This window comes from Lagenorhynchus albirostris, chromosome 7 (assembly GCF_949774975.1).
Source record: "Lagenorhynchus albirostris chromosome 7, mLagAlb1.1, whole genome shotgun sequence".
Taxonomy (NCBI): domain Eukaryota; kingdom Metazoa; phylum Chordata; class Mammalia; order Artiodactyla; family Delphinidae; genus Lagenorhynchus; species Lagenorhynchus albirostris.
In genome coordinates, this window is record NC_083101.1 from 67,582,409 (window position 1) to 67,604,130 (window position 21,722).

At 39.0% G+C, this 21,722-nt stretch overlaps 1 protein-coding gene across 2 annotated transcripts in view; it reads left to right on the top strand.

Annotated features, from left to right (window-relative positions):
• ADAMTSL1 (ADAMTS like 1) overlaps positions 1-21,722 on the top strand; it is a 1,031,718-nt gene that overhangs the window by 583,899 nt on the left and 426,097 nt on the right. For both annotated transcript variants that reach the window (XM_060155110.1, XM_060155111.1), the window contains one exon: positions 9,295-9,422. In XM_060155110.1, the coding sequence (XP_060011093.1) occupies positions 9,295-9,422 (128 nt within the window). The remainder of the gene's footprint in view (positions 1-9,294; positions 9,423-21,722) is intronic.

The following is a 21,722-nucleotide window of genomic DNA, read 5'->3' on the forward strand; positions in this document are numbered from 1 at the left end:
AAAAAAAAAAGAAAGAAAGAAAGAGAAAACAGGAGCAGTACAATATCAAAGAATAAAAAATAAAATTAGAAAAATAAAGCTATAATTAAAACAACTGCAACAAGGTAAAATAAAACCACAACAAAAAAGAAAAAAGGGTGGGGGGCAACAAGCCAAAAGGAGAGATCACCGGTCTCTTGGGGTTCCTCCCATCCCCTTAGGTGTGCATGGTCCCCCACTGGTGCCTGGTAGGTGCCTTTGTTGTGGGGAGACACGAATTCCACATCCTCTTCATGCACCATCTTGACTCCATCACCTTATCTTTTATAAAGGAGGCAAGAATATACAATGGAGAAAAGACAGCCTCTTCAATAAGTGCTGCTGGGAAAACTGGACAGCTACATGTAAAATAATGAAGTTAGACCACTCCCTAACACCATTTACAAAAATAAACTCAAAATGGATTAAAGACCTACATGTAAGGCCAGACACTATAAAACTCTTAGAGGAAAACATAGGCAGAACACTCTGTGACATAAATCACAGCAAGATCCTTTTTTTTTTTTCCTTTGCGTTACACGGGCCTCTCACTGTTGTGGCCTCTCCCGTTGCGGAGCACAGGCTCCGGATGCGCAGGCTCAGCGGCCATGGCTCATGGGCTCAGCCGCTCCGCGGCATGTGGGATCTTCCCGGACCGGGGCACGAACCCGTGTCCCCTGCACCGGCAGGCGGACTCTCAACCACTGCGCCACCAGGGAAGCCCAGCAAGATCCTTTTTGACCCACCTCCTAGAGTAATGGAAATAAAAACAAAAATTAATGGGACCTAGTGAAACTTAGAAGCTTTTGCACAGCAAAGGAAACCATAAACAAGACAGAAAGAGAACCCTCAGAATGGGAGAAAATATTTGCAAATGAAGCAACTGACAAAGGATTAATCTCCAAAATTTACAAGCAGCTCATGCAGCTCAATATCAAAAATAACAAACAACCCAATCCAAAACTGGGCAGAAAACCTAAATAGACATTTCTCCAAAGAAGATATACAGATTGCCAACCAACTCATGAAAGTTTGCTCAACATCACTCAACATCATTAGAGAAATCATTAGAGAAATGCAAATGAAAACTACAATGAGGCATCACCTCACACCAGTCTGGATGGCCATCATCAAAAAATCTACAAACAATAGATGCTGGAGAGGGTGTGGAGAAAAGGGAAAAGGGAACCCTCTTGCACTGTTGGTGGGAATGTAAATTGGTACAGCCGCTATGGAGAACAGTATGGAGGTTCCTTAAAAAACTACAAATAGAACTACCATATGACCCAGCAATACCACTACTGGGCATATACCCTGAGAAAACCATAGTTCAAAAAGAGTCATGTACCACAGTGTTCATTGCAGCCCTATTGACAATAGCCAGGACATTGAAGCAACATAAGTGTCCATTGACAGATGAATGGTTAAAGAAGATGTGACACATTTATACAATGGAATATTACTCAGCCATAAAAAGAAACGAAGTTGAGTTATTTGTAGTGAGGTGGATGAACCTAGAGTCTGTCATACAGAGTGAAGTAAGTCAGAAAAAGAAAAACAAATACCATATGCTAACACATATATATGGAATCTCAAAACAAAAATTGGTTCTGATGAACCTAGGGGCAGGACAGGAATAAAGATGCAGACGTAGAGAATGGACTTGAGGACATGGAGGGGTAAGTGTAAGCTGGGACGAAGTGAGAGAGTATCATTGACATATATACACTACCAAATGTAAAATAGCTAGCTAGTGGGAAGCAGCTGCATGGCACAGGGAGATTAGCTCGGTGCTTTGCGACCACCTAGAGGGGTGAGATAAGGAGGGTGGGAGGGAGATGCAAGAGTGAGGGGATATAGGGATATACGTATGCATATAGCTGATTCATTTTGTTATACAGCAGAAACTAACACAACACTCTAAAGCAATTGTACTCCAATAAAGATGTTAAGAAAAAACAAAAAGAAAAACCAACGTGGTCCCACCAGGTACTAGCTGTGTGATTTGGCAAGGGGAGAGGGGAGTGGGGCAGGGGGACAAATGTTTGTGACCTGAGTGGAGAGATGAAATAATTAATGCCAACGTGCTAGAAACTACACTAGGCACCTTAATATGATTTCCTAGTTAATCATCACCATCACCCTAGGAAAAGAAGCATAAATATCCCCATTTCACAGATGGTGAAACCCAGGCTCGAAGAGATCTGACAAAGGGTTCTCGTCCCGTTTACTAACATATGTCTAGGAAGGTCTGTCCCACCACCAAGCCTGTGCTCTTTCTCCTGTACCTTGATGCAAGGTGTTCAACCTCTCTGAGCCTCAATTTTCTTATTGGTAAAATAGGAAAAACTTCTCCTACCTGACATGGCTCATCTTGAGGATTAAATATGATCATCCATGTAAATTCTAGCCTACTTCCTGGCACACAGGTACTTAATAAATCCCAGCATTTTGCCCTCACCACCCACCTCCTAGGTTTAGGCGCAGCTAAGTGCCCTTACAGCAATGTGAAAGGGGCACCTGTGTGTGCGTGCATGGACACAGCAATAGGAAAAGGAGAAGAGGTACCCAAAAGTCCTGCTGTGGCCTAGATAGCTTTTCCACCATTACAGAACTGACTTTTCTCCTCAGTAGCAAGGGACAGGCTTCACGTAGTGGCCTCTGAAAGACTGTGCACTGTGTCGCTGTCAGCTCATATACCCCAGCAGTGCAGCTGTGATAAGAACCAGATGATCCAGATTTCCTGAGCAAAGCCAGCAGCAAATATCTGGGAAGACGCATGCCTCAGTATCCATCCACACACCCTGCTCTTTAAGAAAGTACGTCAAAAAGCTAATGGACTTTTACAAGAGCCCAGTTACTGCTTAACGTCTGTAAGCTCTCAGGAGCAGAGCATCACAACTCCTACCATGTACAGTTGGCGGCAGAACCCGTATTCCAAGTTCTTAAAGAAGCCAAGGATCAGGTAAGATTTATAGGGACCTGATGTAGGGAAGCTAAAAATGAAGTCTGCAAATTCGTTTCCAAAGCTTGGTACACAGATGGGATGTTCCTGTGTATAGATTTCTCCACATTGCATGGGCACACCACAGGAAAAATGGTTCTCTCATCACTGGAGGAGTTGCTCCCCCACTTTTTAATTTCGAGGTGTGTAACATCCATTTAGTACAGTCACATACACAGGTCCAGATGGCTTAAGCTAAACGCTGTCTGTCTGGGAGAAGAGGAAAACCTCCTTGCTGATTGTGAAAGAGTAAGAACCGCTCTTCTATTCATCCCATTACCCATTTTCCTACTTTTGAGGATCTGTTGATGTCTGAAAAACACTTTGCTTATAAGATAACTTCATTTGCTATAAGACTTCAATTCTACAGAAACCTGTCATCCATTTCCTCAGAACCTACTTTTGTTTTCATTTTGTTCTGTATAACTTGACCTCTTGTTACAACATTTGGAAAAAATATTTTCCCAATACTCTGTGTATGTATCTCCGAGTAGATATAATTCTGTCTTCTTATTGCTAATTTGTGCTTTGTCCTACAATATCTTTCCTAAGTCTTTGATAACCTGTTCAGGTTCCAGTGGAAGAGGGTTCTGGCTAAGGAAGTACATAGGAGGTCATTCTGAGGTTAAGTGTCTATTGGGCTGTGAGGTGCAGGGAAACTTGCTTCATGTGATTACTCTGTGTTAATTACTTGTAGCTGTCAGGCTTAAAGCTGTTCACCTGAGACTTGGTTGCTGCAATTGCCTCTGAAATTAACCACAAAATGATCAGATGAAAACCATGTTTAGATAAGCAGTAATAGCGAGAAAATGACACCATTCTGAGGTTGATGGATTTAGAGAAGCTCTTCTAATCTTCGAATATTGCTAGGATGTATACAGTGATGTCGGCCACAGTCTATATTCCATGCAGTTGGCATGGACTGAGGCTTAGAGTCACTTAACTGACCAGGAACAAGGGTGGATGGAAACTGAGAAGTTGATGGCTGAATTTTCTAAAACGAAACTACAGTTGACCCATAAACAACTCAGGTTTGAAGTGCGTGGCTCCACTTATATCAGATTTTTTCAATAGTAAAGACTGCAGCTCTACATGGCCTGTGGATATGGAGGAACTGCGGGTAGAGAGGGCCGGCCATGAGTTACCCTAGATTTTCAACTGAGTGCAGGTCAGCACCCTTCACCCCCAAGTGTTAAAGGGTCAACTGTAGTTGATTTAGGAGTCGTCATCAGTGCTATATTCAGAGGTCATCGTGTGGCACGAAAGATCTAGAAATAGCTAGACTTTTTCTAAATTGAATAACTCATGGGAAGTATTTGATTTTCGTAGGATTGTAGAACCAAGACTCAGGCCTTTCTCCTCTCAGTGTTCGCTAGATTTCTGAAATGTCAACTCAGAGGAGGTGCCAGTTATCCATTCTAACCCAGCCAGTGACTACAGAAAAACGTAAGTGCTATACTAAGAAGGAAATTTCAAATGGGCTTTCCCCTCAAGTTCAATATTAGATGCAGTTTTGACCTTTTCTGATAAACCTCCTATTGGTGGAATCCTGGCTTACAAACAGAATTTAATGGTTGCACTTCTGTCCTCTGTCAATTAGTAGCTAAAGACCATCATCTCACCTGACACTGTTGCTGATATTTCTAGCAGTGGTCAGGAATAATCTCTTGATCACTGTGTTTTTATAACATTCATGACCTTGTTTCTGAGATGTTGACATTAAAATATTAGGTTTATGTGATGGGAATCAAATCAAGAAACATTGGTGGGGATGTAATGGGAAAGCTTAGAATTTTGGTTTCAGAAGCAATCAGCATGGCCTCTAGGCAACTCATTATCTATTCCTGTTTTCTTCTGCTTCAGTTTTTCTTCCTACATGCAATTCAAAGTTTACACTTTTTAAAAAATGCTACTTTGAAGTGAAGCGGAATGCACATTCCACAATAAGAGAGTAATAAACATGAGTCCCACCTGGACTAAGTATGAAAGTTATTTATAATAAAGGCCCTCTTAACAACTGTAATAAGCAAATGCTTCTATGTCTTAAATGACCTGCAAGGCATTGCTGAAATGTCATTTCTGGTTATAGATGTAAAAATCTGGCACAAAGAGGAGAAAAATTACTTTCTCTAACATTAAACATGAATTCAGTTGAAATGAATTATGTTTATTCTGCTGGTTAAAAGAAAAGTTGGAGTTCGTTCCAGTTTAAGGAATAGGTCCATGACTTTCTTCTGGGCTAGTGTGCAATGTCCTTCAGAGAAATGTGGGCACCTAGTATGTCTAGTTGTGTGGAAACTTGTAACTGGTGATGAGGTAAGATGTTTAGTCAGTGAACCCTCACCTTAGAGCCATTTTAGTGCCTCTCCAGACATAGCACGTGAAAAATATCAAGCAACTTTAGCACAGAGTTTGAAACAATTTGCTTCTCTAGAAGAACCAAATCTCAGCCATACATTATTTCCTAAATATCCAGAGAGCTGCCAGAGAGAAACTGCTGCAGGATTTGGCATTCTGGTGTTCTTACCTCACATGGAAGTAGAGTTCACATGTGAATGCCGCATGTGGAATTTTTTTTTCAGTTGTAGTAATTGGATAGTATCATAATTTGTAATCACTCATCTTGCTTAGTTTAATTACTTCATGCAGGCTAGCATTTGTGTTGCTGGTTTTCATCTCAGTCAGATTGAATTTTAATAGAATAAGGGAAATTGCATTGTACAATGCATGTGTGTCACGGAAATAATTACTGCATCAGGCAAATACTCTCTCAACAGAACCATCTTCCAGTCACACAGAGCAAACAAAACGGGAGCCAGGAGGTGCACAATAAACTTTTTAAAAATCTGAGGAATGAATTTACTGGGTGAGCAAGAGACTCGGTATGTATATTTAAATGGCAAAGGGTCTTTCCTCCCTCACTAGCCTATTAAGCTTGGAAACAGAATACCCCGTATTGCTGTGATTAGAGATTGGCTTTATTAACCCTAAAAACCAGGCTTTGGAGCTCAGTAAATACTTCCTTTAGAAAGGCCAAGTTTGGGGGTAACCAATGTGTTTCTGTTTCCTATTCAATGCTGCACTTTATAGGAACCTCAAGCTCCTGGCAGGTCATATCACCAGGTCAGTGTCCTGTGGCAGGAGACCGGAAGGTTCTGCTGCGGGAAAGTCAGGGTTTTAAGAAAGATGAACCTTACATAGTGCAGTGTTTCAACTAAGCTCAGCAGAAAAAAAAAAAGCACTGCTACCCATGTTGTTAATAAGTAATATTAAATAATAATGTTAATAATAGCTTCAAATGCTTACATAGTATTTATTATTTAGGCCCTATGAGCTTTTTAAAATGTGCATATGTATTTGTTTTTATTATGGCATAGTATATATAACATAAAATATACTCTTACTCACTTTTAAGTGTACAGTTCAGTGGCAGTAAACACATTCACATTGATATGTGGCCATCACCACCATCGATCTCCAGAATTATTTTCTTCTTACCAAATTGAAATTCTGTACCCATTAAACAATAACTCCCCATTCCCCCCTCCCCCCAACCCCTAGCAACCATTCGACTTTCTGTCTTTATGAATTTGACTACTCTAGGTACCTCCTGTAAGTGAAATCATATAATACTCATCCTTTTGTATCTAGTTTACTTCACTTAGCATAATGTCCTCGGTTTACCCATGTTGTAGCATGTGTCAGAATTTCCTTTCTTTTTAAGGCTGAATAATATTCCATTGTATGACCATAGCGTATTTTGTTTATCCATTCATCCCCCCACGGACATTTGGATTATTTCTGTCTTATGTGCTTTTTATATATGAACTATTTTAATCCTCACAATGTCTCAGTGACGTAGATAGTTTTATTATCTCCATTCTATGATAAGAAAAGTGAAGCACGAGAACATCACAGCTGGGAGGCTCTGGAGCCAATATTCCACTCCAGGCTGAGTACGTCTGTAGTCCCTACTTCTAACCACTATCTATCCCACTGCTCATTTCAAATGATTTAGGACTCTAAGTATAGCATGCACCAGCTAGGCAATCCTTGATATAATACTCTAAAGCCAGGTTTGTGGCTCCATTTATACCGGCAGTAAAAGTTCCAAGGAGTAGTCAATTTGACAGATGAGCCCCATAGCAACATCTTTATAAAGAATCCCATTACTGCAAAATAAATAGTTTTCTAGGGGTGAAACAATGTGCTTTTCTTTTTCAGGAGCTCCTCCTAATTGGATGATATAGCCTTGAGTATAACTAGATAGGGCGTGGGAAAGTCTTTAAGAGCTACCATTTATGGAGCCTACTATATGCTGGTCATTTTACTTGCATCATCTCAAGTTCTCACAATGCTTTATAAGAGGTTACCCGCCTGTCGCCTCTGTATTCCATGCTCTTCCAGTATTATACACTGCCTATGCTCTCTCCTTAGAGAAAAAACTGAAGATGAACCGTCATATTGCCTGTCATGCACATTTTCTTTACAGTTTGCTTTTTCCAAATATAAATAGTTTTGAAATTTTAACATTTGTCAAGTGTATGTTATTGACATGGAGCGATACCACCTTTACTATACGGGTGTCACTTGGTTTATTCAGTAAAGTAACTTGGCCACAGTTTACACTAGCTACTTGTAGAACTCTTGCCATGGGCTGAGTTATATCCCCCCCAAATTCATATGTTGAAGCCCTCCTGCCCAATGTGATGTTATTTGAAGATGGAGCCTTTAGGAGATAATTAGGGTTAGATGAGGTGGTGAGGGTGGGGCCCTTATGATGAGATTAGTGCCCTTCTAACAAGAGACACCAGTGAGCTTGCTCTCCCTCTCTTACTCACATAAAGTGGAGGTCATGTGACCACATAGTGACAAAGAAGCCATCTGCAACCCAAAGGGAAAGTCTTCACTGGGAGCCAACCATGCTGGCATCCTGGTCTCGGACTTTGACTCCAGAACTGTGGAAAAATTAATTTTTATTGTTTAAAACACCCAGGCTGGTATTTTGTTACGGCAACATGAGTAGACTAATACAACTGTGAACGTACATATGTGACACATTCTCAATTTATAATAACATAATAATTATAGGTAATATTTATTTGTGATTTACTCTGAAACTAGTCCTAAGTTTAGTTTGTATAACTAGTCTTTCTACAGTGTGTGTGTGGGTGTGCACGCACACATATGGATGTAGTGTCATGGTTATAATATTATCCCCATCTTGTAGAAAGGGAAATTGAAGTGTAAAGAGGTGGTAAGTTACTTGTACAAGGACATATAATTACTTAAAAAACAATCCATATCCAAACCCAGGCAGTTTCTTTTTTCTTTTTTTTTTTTTTGCGGTACGCGGGCCTCTCACTGTTGTGGCCTCTCCCGTTGCGGAGCACAGGCTCTGGATGCGCAGGCCCAGTGGCCATGACTCACGAGCCTAGCTGCTCCACGGCATGTGGGATCTTACCGGACTGGGACACGGACCCGCGTCCCCTGCATCGGCAGGCGGACTCTCAACCACTGCGCCCACAGGGAAGCCCACCCAGGCAGTTTCTAACTTCAGAACCTGTTCTATTAACTATTATTATTATTATTCTATTATGTAACTGGCACAAATTTTCTCTTTAACTCTTCTAAGAAATGTGAAGCACTACATGGAGACCTACACATAAAAATTTTCCTTAGAGTAAATGCAGATTTCACTAGGGAGTCTGTCAATAACAAGCAAATCTGTCTGTCTGGAGCCAATCCTTGCATTACTGAAGTTACTTCATGCAATTATTCTCATTAACACATCTGAAAACTAGGAATGATGCTGCTTCATTTAAAGAAAAGTCAGTTGTATAAAACGTTAAATTTTGGAAAGCAGTGCTGGTATGCACGTGTCAGTCTTCTCAGAGCAGAAACATCTCTGAGTGCAGCTTCTCTCTTCACAAAGCAACAAAAGAGTAGACTCATGAACCCTGGGCAAAACTGTGACTTCAGTGCAATCTATCTTCCTCTGACCCAGATTCTTATTTCTGGACACCTTTTTCTGTTCACTCCCATAAATGCAGTCCCTTGCCCTTTTCAGTCACAGCCCAGGGTCCTTGAACTCAAATATCCCTCTCCCTAAACATATGCACAGTATTAAATTGGAAAGAATCTGAGAATCTGAGCCCATCTTCATCCTCAGCAAGGCCAGCATGTACAGACACACAGACCACCCACGCTTTAGGGCACACATTTCCCCGTTCACTGAGGACTCATACTGACCATCCTCTCGTTCCTCACAGAGCTCCAGGACCGCACGCTCTGAGGAGGACCGGGATGGCCTGTGGGACGCCTGGGGCCCGTGGAGTGAGTGCTCACGCACCTGCGGTGGAGGGGCCTCCTACTCGCTGAGGCGCTGCCTCAGCAGCAAGTAAGTCCTGAACCCACAACCTGGAGCTTTTGCAAGGCCCCGAGGGAGCAGGTTGGAGGCATACTTTTGGAGAAATGCAGAGCATTTTGTTGCACACAAATCCAGATGAAGGAATGAAAGGAAGGTGCAAAGAATTAAATATGACCATCTCCAGCTAAGTATTTAGATATTCTTATATGATAAGCAACATAGAATTTATCTCATTCACCAAGCAAATTTTCTTGTCTGTTTTCATGTTAGAACTGGAAGGAAAATTTATTATTAGAAATGGATCTAGCATCTATAGCTCCATAACATATTATACTTTTGGTACCGTCTTAATTATGGTGACAATAATAACAAAAATATTTACGTTAACGTTAATAGCATATTATGTTGGATTCCAGTGTTACCAAGTAGTTTGCAAATGAAGGATATATTGATTTGGTTTCTTTAGATGTTATAATGACCAGAAGTTCCCCAAGGTCATTCAGTTTCCTGAATGATGAGTTTTACATATTACGAGATTTGGAAGAATAGAAACTGCAGTGGAAATTGGGGCATGAACACTGGGAGAGATGATGAAAAGGGAAGTGAGAGTGGCTAACAGCTCCTAAGCTGGAAGGAAAAGGCTGGAGGTGTTAGAATGGAAAGTCTTTACTTAGAATAATAATAATAATTCAAAAGTGCTTCTTGAACTGTGTGGTCTATGACTAGATTTTTCTCCAAACTATAAAATACAAAGTACTATGGTAATATTTTTTTAATGAAAGATTTTATTCGACAGTGAAAAGTGTTATATGTGGCAAGGAAGAGGTTTGATCAAAATTACTATATATTATAAACAAAACATGAAACAGAAGAAGGAAAGATTATTCATCTGCTGATTCGTCTAGACTTTACATGAACAGCAGAAAGTGGTGAGATACAGTTTCAGGAAAATGTCAACTTATTCTAATAAGAGTGAGAATTTCTTGAAATCAGGGTCCAGGTCTTACTTTTTTCTGTATCCCCCAGGTCTGCACAGGGTCTGAGAGATATTAAGAGCTCAATAGATGTTTCCTCACTGAATCCATTGATAACTAGATATCGTTTTGGTTCCAGAGAGGCCCCAGTGGAAATAACATACCCAGGGGGAAAATGGCCAATGGGCATATCTTGAAAGATACCAGATCAATTCTGGTATTTAGCCATTCTGGTGTTTGAGTCTACACTGAAGATCAGTCTGTTGGTTGAATCCACTAGCGAGTTTGTCTGTCTTCATTGGAGGCCAGCTTCATATCAAACCAGATCTGTGAACCGATAAGAAAGAATAGACCTTTCATCGTAATGATCCACCTGTTCTCTTAATCATGAATATCAAAAACTTCCTAAATCTGTACTACATGATGCTACATGGTGATAGCACTTTGGGCCGTAACTGATAATAAACACACATCAGTAAAGCCAAAAGGTACAAATTTGGAATGTTCCTATTATGTAGTTTGCCCAAGTAAGCATGCTTGAATATTCTGTAGGGATGAACCAAAACATGTGTCTCACAAAGCTGGTAAGAAATGTATGGGAACTTTCACATTGGCTCAGTGATGTGAAAACCTTGTACTGAGTGAGAAACAACTTCAGGAATGAATTAAAACCACAAGTGAAAGTCTGTCGTCTGGAAAATCATCAAATATTGATGTTCTGTGATATTCAAAACTACCATTTTTGTCACCTAGTAAATTAAGGCTCCAGTCGTTAGGATTTTACTAAGATACTATGGGAGGTATCAGTGTCATCTACTTGGGTCAGGGCTGTCATCTATTTATAATGAACTGAAAAAGTAGAATGTAAATTCTAAAATTATGAATGTATATATGTCTCTATTTGACTCTCAAATATTGAAAAAACACATTCAGTAAACTCATGCTGGTGTGGATAGGAAGTAAAAAAAGAATGGGGAGAGAAGTGGACCACCTATTCTTTAGGGATTTGAAGAAAAAGAAAAAAAATCTTCAAACAGATGGCATTTTCAGATCTGGTAAGAACATAAAGAAATAATAAAAGAAGTGACTGCACAGCTGAATCAACCTATGTGTTGTTTTTCTCAAGAGAACCAGAATCAGTACAGTTCAGCATAAAGTCACTTCACAACACAAGTCCTGTTGAAGAATGGTGTCAAAATATATGTCGGGAGCAGATAAATAGTCCTGTCATAATTTTTTTAAAAGATGTACATTGGCCAAAGTAAGTTAGCTAGCCAAGTCCAAAGTCGATGTGCAAGAGCAAAAATGTTACAAGGAAAGCCATGCGATGTAGGGCAGGTAAAGAATTGGGACCATTTTGGCAATCTACCATGGATGGTCTTCTGTGGCAATTCATTTCTAATGGTTAATGGACTTAGTAAGTTTTCTCTCATCTCTCCACTCCATATTTAGGCATCCAAATTCAATTTAGTCACCTTATAACTCTTGGGAAAGGTCAGAGGTTATGAATGTATATGTCTTTAGAGGCCCAGCTGGTAACTAGAATGTGTGTTGTAATGTAATGGTCAGCATTCCAGTTCAGCCCAAGTAACTCCCATCCACCTGCTGAGTTAACCTGCCAGGCCCATTTTCTAGCCCTGGTGATATGATCTCACAGGCCACATTTAGGTCTGATATCAGATAATAATTCTATTCCCAATATGATAGAACTGTAATGGAAGCTAAAATAGTCAGATTTTATGGAATAGATGACAGTGGCTCAACTTCTGGAGTTAAGTATGTTCCCTGATGGATTGGGAGCTTGGAGGAGGCTTGGTTAATCCCCTGAGTATAGAACATCTTCTCTGAGTGATCTTTTGGGGAAAAAAAAAATCAGTGGAGGCAAAGCACAGTGAAAATATAAACAAGCGTTAAATATAAAATCCTTCATTCTCAACTGGCAGTACTTAGTGCTGGGAAAACAGTCCTGACCCAGGGAGATACTGAGCAGAATCCTTTCCTTGGCTTCTCCTCTGTCTTTTTTCTAGGCTCACAGAAAGTAAGCAGTGCTTGATTTTCCCAATTTCTGATATTGCAACATTGATTATTGCCTTTTGCTGCAAATTTGATTTGAGCAATAAAGGAAGGCACTGTATAAAATTTTTTCTACAACTTTTGATAATTTCTGTAAGATTCCATTAGATTTCATTGAGTAACTCTGATAATGCAATTGTTGCTAATCACCAAGTGGTATATAATGTCTGCTTTGATTTTTTTTAATTAAAAAACAGACTCTACCTACTTGTACTTTATGATGGTCCTTTGTTTTATTACACATGAATTAAACAATGTACCAACTACCTTGAGAAGCTGCTGCTTCTCTCTCCAGTTTTCCACCTCTCCCACTAAATACTCTGAAATCATACTTTTAGCAAATTCATTTGTCTGGTTGACCTCGTATGGTGTGTTGTTTAGTGGAAATGATCCTTCTGCAACGTAAATGACTTAAGCATATTTTTGAAAAACTTGATACTGAAGATGTGTCTCTGAGAGCTCTAGGTTTGTCTTCAGCCAGGTCATTTAGCTTTTTGCCTGAAAGGAGTTCCAGATGCGTAAGGCACTTAAGAATAATGTGTCTAACATCACATGTACCCCTGTATTAGGTCTGTGCCAAGATCAAGGTCAAAGGTGTAAACTGCAGCTCATTTACTCAGACATAAAAAGAAATGAAATTGAGTTATTTGTAGTGAGGTGGATGGACCTAGAGTCTGTCATACAGAGTGAAGTAAGTCAGAAAGAGAAAAACAAATACCGTATGCTAACACATATATATGGAATCTAAAATAAAAGAAAATGGTTCTGAAGAACCGAGGGGCAGGACAGGAATAAAGATGCAGACGTAGAGAATGGACTTGAGGACACAGGGAGGAGGACGAGTAAGCTGGGACGAAGTGAGAGAGTGGCATGGACTTATATATACTATCAAATGTAAAATAGATAGCTAGTGGGAAGCAGCCGCATAGCACAGGGAGATCAGCTCTGTGCTTTGTGACCACCTAGAGGTGTGGGATAGGGAGGGTGGGAGGGAGACGCGAGAGGGAGGAGATATGGGGATATATGTATATGTATAGCTGATTCACTTTGTTATACAGCAGAAATTAACACAACATTGTACAGCGATGATACTCCAATAAAGATGTTTAAAAAAATAATAATGCTGCACTGAACATGGTGGTGCAGATATCTTTTAGGAAAAAAAAAAGATAGCAGTGAGTCAGCTGATACTCTTAAGTGTAGTGTCAGCCTTTGCATTGGTGGCTGAAGAAGATTTAAAGGTCTTTTATGACCTTTTTTCACTTTCTGAAATGCCAGATTAATCTCCAGACTAATTAATACTATGGATTAATAAATTAATACAATAGGTATTTAATACATTAACAGTACGAATATTTTGTTAAATCCCAACTGATTAAATGAAATACTTGTTGACTTCATAGATATCCAAATAACAAAAAAAAAAGAGGCAAACCTATAAAGGATGAAAACATTGTAAAAAGTTAATAAATTTTGAATTGAATTCTTGAGTTGAATAAAAATTTTTTGAGTTGAACAAAATTATTAGATGAACAAGAGATAAAAATCATCACACTATAGAGGTGCCTAAAAAAGTTAAGATTGTGATATTATTCCAAAGGGATGTGGCTGCCAGAATGTTATCAATATAAGTGCAAAAAAATTAAAATAAATATCCCAAGGAAGATTATCTCACAGGAATGGGGAAGATTATTCAAACTTGTCATTTCATAATAATTGTGCTAAGGGAAAATAAGCTAACTCCTCTGATTTTTTTTTAATTGCAAATACAATTTTTCTCCCATAATAATATTGATACTTACATGAATATAAGCTTTAATTAGCAAATAATTTATACACTGTATAACAATAAATACTGAAAGAAATATTTTAAGATTTGGTGTATAATAATAAATACCAAAAGGAAAAATTTAATGTTAAGATTTGGCTTCTTAAACAGATGTTTTTTCTTTTAAAGTCACCTCATCTCTGTCATAACATCCAATTAAGGTTCACAAGACTTAAGAGGTTTTAGGACTTCCAGCACAAGTGAGCCCCAAAGCAAGATTTATCTGTTATTCTTCATCAAATGTTGTGTGTTATCAGCCTTGTTTTCCTTGGAAATGTTTGAGGTTTGTTTAACAGAAAGATATACAAGTTCAGAATGAGTCCGACTAGTCATGTCATTTATATGAGGTTTTCTTTTCATTGTGTTAGAGGAGATTTCACATTTTTGGATATATGTTTAAGAGTTTGCAGTTGCCTTCATTTAACTTTTTGGGTCAAAGCCTATTCTAAATGTATTACCAGGACTTCTAATATTCCAGGTCATATATCTTAGAGGGATGTTTTGTTCCAAGATCTGATGTTCTTTCAGGAGGAAAATACACTAAGGCCAATGACTGAATGTTTGGGACCAATTTATGGCCTGGTTTGTCCCATAAACCTGTTTGTTGAAATAAAAGATGGTGGAAATGTGTTTAGTGTCCATAACCTTTACTAGCCATATTGGGAATCTATAACTCTTGGCCGTCTTTTTCTGTTTATTTAAAAATTCCTTCTTTGGTTTGTTCAGTAGCTTTTCTGAAGTTTTTTATTTCTACTCAGTTTTCTTTTTTTTAAACTACTTTATTGAGGATCTTTAACATGTAAAAATAATATATATTCAAGGTGTACAACTTGATGTTTTGATAAACGTATACATTGTGAAAAGATCACCACAATCAAGCTAAGTAACATATCCGTCCCATCTCCATAGTTAGTGTGTGTGTGTGTGTGTGTGTGTGTGTGTGTGTGTGTGTTGAGAAGATTTAAGATCTATGTTCTTAGCAAATTTCAAGTATGCAATACAGCATTGTTAACTGTCATTACCATGCTGTACTTTAGGTCTTCAGAACTCATTCATCTTGCATAACTGAAACATTGTCCCCTTTGACCAACATCTCCTCATTTCCGCCCTCTCCTCTGCACCTGGCAACCACTGTTCTGCTCTCTGCTTCTATGAGTTTTACTATTTTAGATCCCACATGTAAGCAAGGTAATTCAGTATTTGCCTCTCTGTGTCTGGCTTATTTCACTCAGCATGATGTCCTTCAGGTTCATCTATGTTGTCACAAATGGCAGGATTCCCATTTTGTTAAGACTAGATAATACCCCATTGTATGTACATACCACATTTTCCTTATCCATTCATTCATCAAGGGACCTTTAAGTTGTTTTCATATCTTGGCTATGTTATGAATGATGCTACAATGAACACAGGTATATACCTATTCGAGACCCAGATTTCATTTCCTTTGGGTATATACCCAGTAGTGAAATTGCTGGGTCATATACTAGTTATTTTTAATTTTTTGAGGAATCCCCATACTGCTTTTCATAATGCCTTTACCAATTTACGTTTCCATCACCAGTACATAAGGCTCCCTTTTCTCTACATCCTCTCCCACTTATCTTTTTGATGATAACCATTCTAACAGATGTGAGGGATATCTCCTTGTGGTTTTGATTTGCATTTCCCTGATGGTAGTGATGGTGAAGATCTTTTCATGTATCTTTTGGCCCCTTGTATGTGTTTTTTTGAGAAATGTCTATCGAGGTCCTCTGGCCATTTTTAAAATTGGGTTATTTGGGATTTTTTTTTTTTACTCTTGAGTTATATGAGTTTTTAAAAACTGTATTTTGGATATTAACCCCTTGTCAGACATATGGTTTGCAAATATTTTCTTCTACTAGGTAGGTTGGCTTTTCACTCTGTTGATTGTTTCCTTTGCTGTACAGAAGCTTTTTAGCTTGATGCAACTTCACTTGTCAAATTTTGTCTTAGTTGCCTGTGCTTTTGCTGTCATGACCAAAGAATTGTTGCTAAGACCAGTGTCAAGGCGCTTTTTTCCTATGTTTTCTTCTAGTAGTTTTACAGTTTAAAGACTTATATTTAAGTCTTTCATCTATTTTGAGTTAATTTTTGGTACTTGGTGCGAGATAAGGGTACAGTTTAATTCTTCTGCATGTGGCTATCCAGTTTTCCTAATACCATTTATTGAAGAGACTATCTTTTCACCATTGTGTGTTCTTGGCACCTTGTCAAATATTAGTTGACTGTATAAGCACAGGTATATTTCCAGGCTCTTTATTCTGTTCCATTGGTCTATATGCCTGTTTCTGTCCCAGTAACATAGTATATTGATGACTATAACTTTGTAATATAGTTTGAAATCAGGAAATGTGATGCCTCCAGCTTTGTTTTTCTTGTTCAGGTTCTGAGTTTGAAAGTATTCCCTCTTCTGTTTTTTTGGAAGAGTTTAAGAAAGATTGGCATTAATTATTTTTAAAATATTTGGTAGAATTCACCTGTGAAGCCATCTGGTCCTGGGCTTTTCTTTGTCAGGAAGTTTTAGATTACCACTTCAATATTTTTGTTTGTTATTGGCCTGAACTAGAAAAAGGAGAACAAACTAAGCCCACAGTTAGCAGAGGAAAGAAATAATAACAACTAGGGCAAAAATAAATCAAATAGAGAATAGAAAAACAATCGAAAAGATCAACTAAACTGAGAGTTTGTTTTTTGAAAAGATGAAATTGACAAAACCTTAGCCAGACTGAGGGGAAAAAAAGGGAGAAGCTGCAAATAAATAAAATCAGAAATGAAAGAGGAGATATTACAATGGATGCTTCAGAAATTAAAAGGGTGATAGAGACTATTATGAACCATTATATGCCAAAAAATAGGATAACCTAGAAAAAATGAATAAATTCTCAGAAACATATGATCTTTAAGACTGAATCTCAGTTTTCATGCTTTCATTTAATAAATATTTATTGAACATCTACTATGTATTAGGCAAATTTCTAGGTGTAACTAAGGATATAAAGCCCAAGGGACAAGAATTTGCTGTTGGGAATTTATCATATTATTAAGTTTCTACTGATTATATTGAGTTTCCACTGATTATAGTTGCAAGATATTTTAAGAACTAAGAGAATTTCCCCCAGTTCTGTAAATAGGTAATACATCTGTAGCGCTGGTTCTTAACCCCGGCTGTACTTTAGAGTCACCTGGAAAGCTTTATAAAAAATACAAATATCTGGACTCCACTGAAGACCAATTAAATTAGGATCTCTGGGGTTGGAGCCCTGCCATCAGTAATTTTGTAAAGGCTCTCCAAGTGACTTTAATGTGTATCCAGTGTTAGAATTGCTGCTCTATTGGAGGGCATGATAGTGAAATGATGACGTTTGTCTCCAGCTTTCTGAGAATTTAGAGGTTGGGGTTATGAAGAAAAGAAGATATTTTCTGATAAAGAGATTTCTTTATGTTTAACTTCCTCCTTCAGGTTTTTATAGAATGACTTAATCTGCAGTGTGGGAGGAAAAGTCATGGACACCAGCATGTCAGGACAATAAAAGTAGTGATTTCCTCTGTACTCCTGTGAGCTACAGCAATAACCTTTCTGTGTAGTTCTCCACTTGTCTAGTAGTACTCAAGATCAACCTTGCCCTAAGTGGTGAATAGACTTCATGATTTCTGAAATTTTCTTCCATTCCATTATTAAGCTTATAGATATGACCCTTTAAACCTCCAGGTTGTTAGTGACTAACTAAGTTAGTTCCCAGTGACTGGGGTGGTTTATGCAAATTCTCTGAGATCAGCTTCCCCTCAATTTCATTAAATTTCTTAACCATAGAGTTTAACTTTCCACCTTCAATTCAGCATCTGTCATTTTCCCTGTCCCCCTAAAAAAAGAAAGACTTCCTTGAATTCTATTTCGTCTGTTTGATCCCAGTTTGTATCAGTACAATAGAAGAGAGGAGTTTATCTAACTCTGTTTTGCTTAGTTTCAACCACTGGGGAAGGGGGGTGCGGGATAAAGGGACGAAAGGGTGTGCGCCTGCGTGTGTGCGTGCGTGTGTGTTTGTGAGAGCGAGAGAGAGAGAGAGAGTGAAATAAAAGAACACAAGATATTAAGAGGGAAAAAAAAGATACCAGAATTACATACATTGGGGAATGGATACTTTACCTAGAGACAGAAAAAAATAAGTATAGAACGCTAAGTAACATCCTATTTATGTGTGATCATCAGCTGAAGCCCGTAACTACACATGCCAAGCTCAAATAGCTTCAGGGCCAAGCTCTACCTTGGCTTTGGGGTAGGACTCATTAGTCAAGATAGAGATCCTTTCCTATGGGAAACAGTCACCTATTTGGGAACCTGACTCTTAAGAAAAACCGTGTGTTTCATTGCCTCTGATAGAAACTTTATCCTATTTTGTGGATTATCCCTTTTTTTTTAATCAAACTACTAATTTTGAATACTGACCCCACTCTTTTCTAGCTGTGTGACGTACGATTAGGTTCTCAGTTTCTCTGGGATTTAGGTGGGGCTCATCTACGATGTCAAGTGGACAGTGCCTGGAACAGAATAGGTGTTCAATAAATGTTTATATTGAAAGAATGTCTAAGGCGCCCTTCAACTCCAAATCGAATGTGCCACCCATTTTGCTGTTAGAGAGGAAGAGGAGTCTAAAACTGCTCTGCATATGAATGGTTTTAAAGAAAAATGTTATGATTCTCCAGGCCCTCATTTTGTAGTGGACATCTGGGTGATACGGGCAGATTGAAGAACTTTTGTCTCTAGCCAAAATAATTCATAAATTCCCAGTTCCAGGGCTGTATGGGGTGAGATTGTGAGAGTCCTAGAGTTTCATAATACACATTTTCCTCATGGGGAAGATGGAAAAGTTGGACTTGATGTTGCTAAAACACATTTGTTTTTATTCTCATTCTTTGCCTCTTTTGGCTACTGAGCAAATGTAAGATCATTTGCAAATCTTATGGCATGTGTGTATGTGTTATAAAGTACACGTCCGGAGCAAATGTAAGATCATTTGCAAATCTTATGGCATGTGTGTATGTGTTATAAAGTACATGTCCTTCCTGCTGGTGGATCTCTAGCCAAAGGCAGCAATCCCCAGGGCCCCCACCCCTCACTCTCTTTCAGAGGGAACAAATTCATTGCAGTGACAAATACAACTTTGAGTAAATATGTGAAAATAAACATGTCCGTAGAAAAGAGCCAAAGTTTCTTTCCTTTGGTAGCTATTTAGTTTCGTTTTAAACTTTTCCTCTTTGGTTTATTGTAGAAAGATTTTAATTGGGTTTCAGGTTCAAAAATTGGAGCAAATATGAGGCCAAAAATCCTTTGCAACCTGAAATCATCCTTATAGCATTTCCTTCTGTTCTACTCCTTCCTTCCTTCCTTCCCTCCCTCCTTCCTTCCTTCCTTCCTTGCACTTCTCAATAAATGCTTGTGGCATGCTAACAGTAAACCATGCTTCACTGGGCACTGGAGCTCAGAGATCACACGGAGGGACTGCAAACGAGAAAAGCAAGTAACCAAAAATACATTTTCTAAAAGTGAAAAGTATCCTGGGTGGCTGCAGGCCTGTGTCCTGATCCTTTCAACTGATGGCCATGCTGCTGACTCTGTGCCTTTTCTCCTGATGAGCCCTCTTCCTACAACACCTCGCACTGCCCATGCCCACAAACCCTCAGTGTTATTTAAAGTAACCTCCAGCAGTGGCCCCAAGTCTCACTTCACTATGTTTCTAAGGCACTATGTTTGCACCACTTTTAATCACTTTTACCTAGCCTGGCTTGTGTTATAGTTATTTATAAGACCCTGTCCCCCACTAGACTGTCAGCACGATGGGCACAGGTTTTATCTTGCTTTTCTTTATGTCTTCCTGTTTTGCATAGCAGGTACTCAGTCAGTGCTGGGTGAATTGACCGAATGGACTATGGGGGCCAGTAACCTACTGCCGTACTTTAGGAAGCAGGAGCCGGGAGGGAAGGTTGTGTTTTGAATTCTCCTTTCTCCCATCACCCTCTTGGGACTTGTATGGCCCGTACAGGACACCCCTCCTAAGATATCACCTTTGTAAGTTACTTCTGTCTCTCATCGGTCGGTCCCTTTGTCTAATACCTCCATGTTTAGTATCCAGACCACGCCCATTAGCTGTTGATGCTACATTATACCGATATGTGTTCTCCTTGGACTTGTGGATTTTTTTACAACTAAATGATAGCTTTGAGAAGGGTCAGAGGAGTCCTCATTTTTGTACCTTTCACAGTGCCTTGGCTTAGTACTGGTTCCGATTGGATGCTCAATAAATGTGTGAAGTGACTGTAAATCAGAAAGCATTCCACCAGAATTTGTGAACCAGAACGTCCTGCCCAGGGGCTCATCTTCACTTCGAGATTGCGTGTTGTATGTTGTCTCATTAGATTATCTGAGCAGTCTGCTCGGGGCAGTTTCTGGTTTTATTAGAAGCTGGGCATGATCACTGTGGTTTCCAGTGTCATCGTTCTTGCTTTCTTCTCTTTTGATTACACGAGCACCCTCCTCATTGTCATAACCCTAGCCGATATTTGCGAGAACTCAATGCTTTGTTGTAGCATGTCTGTCTTTGAAGAACAGGCAGAGATATGTAAAATCATACTTGTTTGGGAAAAGAAATTGGCACTGGTTTTTCTAGTTGTAATTTAGAACATACCAGACACTCATAATAGCAAATAAACCAATTTGAAACTCACAGGCCAAACTCCAAACTTCAGTCTGTAGTATCCTCATGTGTATCTATATTTTAATTGAACAGCTCTGCAGCCTCTAAGCTGCTGCTCAGGAATCTGTAAAAGTACAGTTCCCTATGGTCAAGAGAAGATCAAACAACAGAGAAGATGTCATCTTAGAATGTTTTTCCTAAACCTGTGTGGTTTCCATTTAGACTGGATTTGGTCTACACATTCAGTTTTAGTAACTCTCTGTGTACACAGATCAGAGTCTCCAAGCGGGCACAGCATTCAGAATGTTTTTTATAATGAGAGATCAGTATAGAGCAGAAGTGTTGAATTGTAAAACTCATGTTACAAAAATACATTACCTATGCCAAAGAAACAATTTATGGCATCGTTTTTCAGTGTGGGATTCCGTTACCCCTTCTTCTTTTCAAAATTGCTTCTTAAATTCAGCTTTCAGGCCAACTCTTCTTTTGGGTCCTTAGGCCACATTAGAGCCCCTAGCAGATCAGGAAGAACTGGTGTGACACCAGGCTCTGGTCTGTTCCCCTCCAGCTCACCTACTGATGGATGACGCCTGGCCGCGTGCCTTCTTGTTGTTTGCTGTATTATTACAACAGAAAGCATTTTCAAAAGCTGCATTTATCAAGTTGTCATAATAGTTTGGCTTGCTTATCTATCTAGCCAGAAAAAAACCCCACAAAACTCTCCCTTAGCGCTAATCTGTTT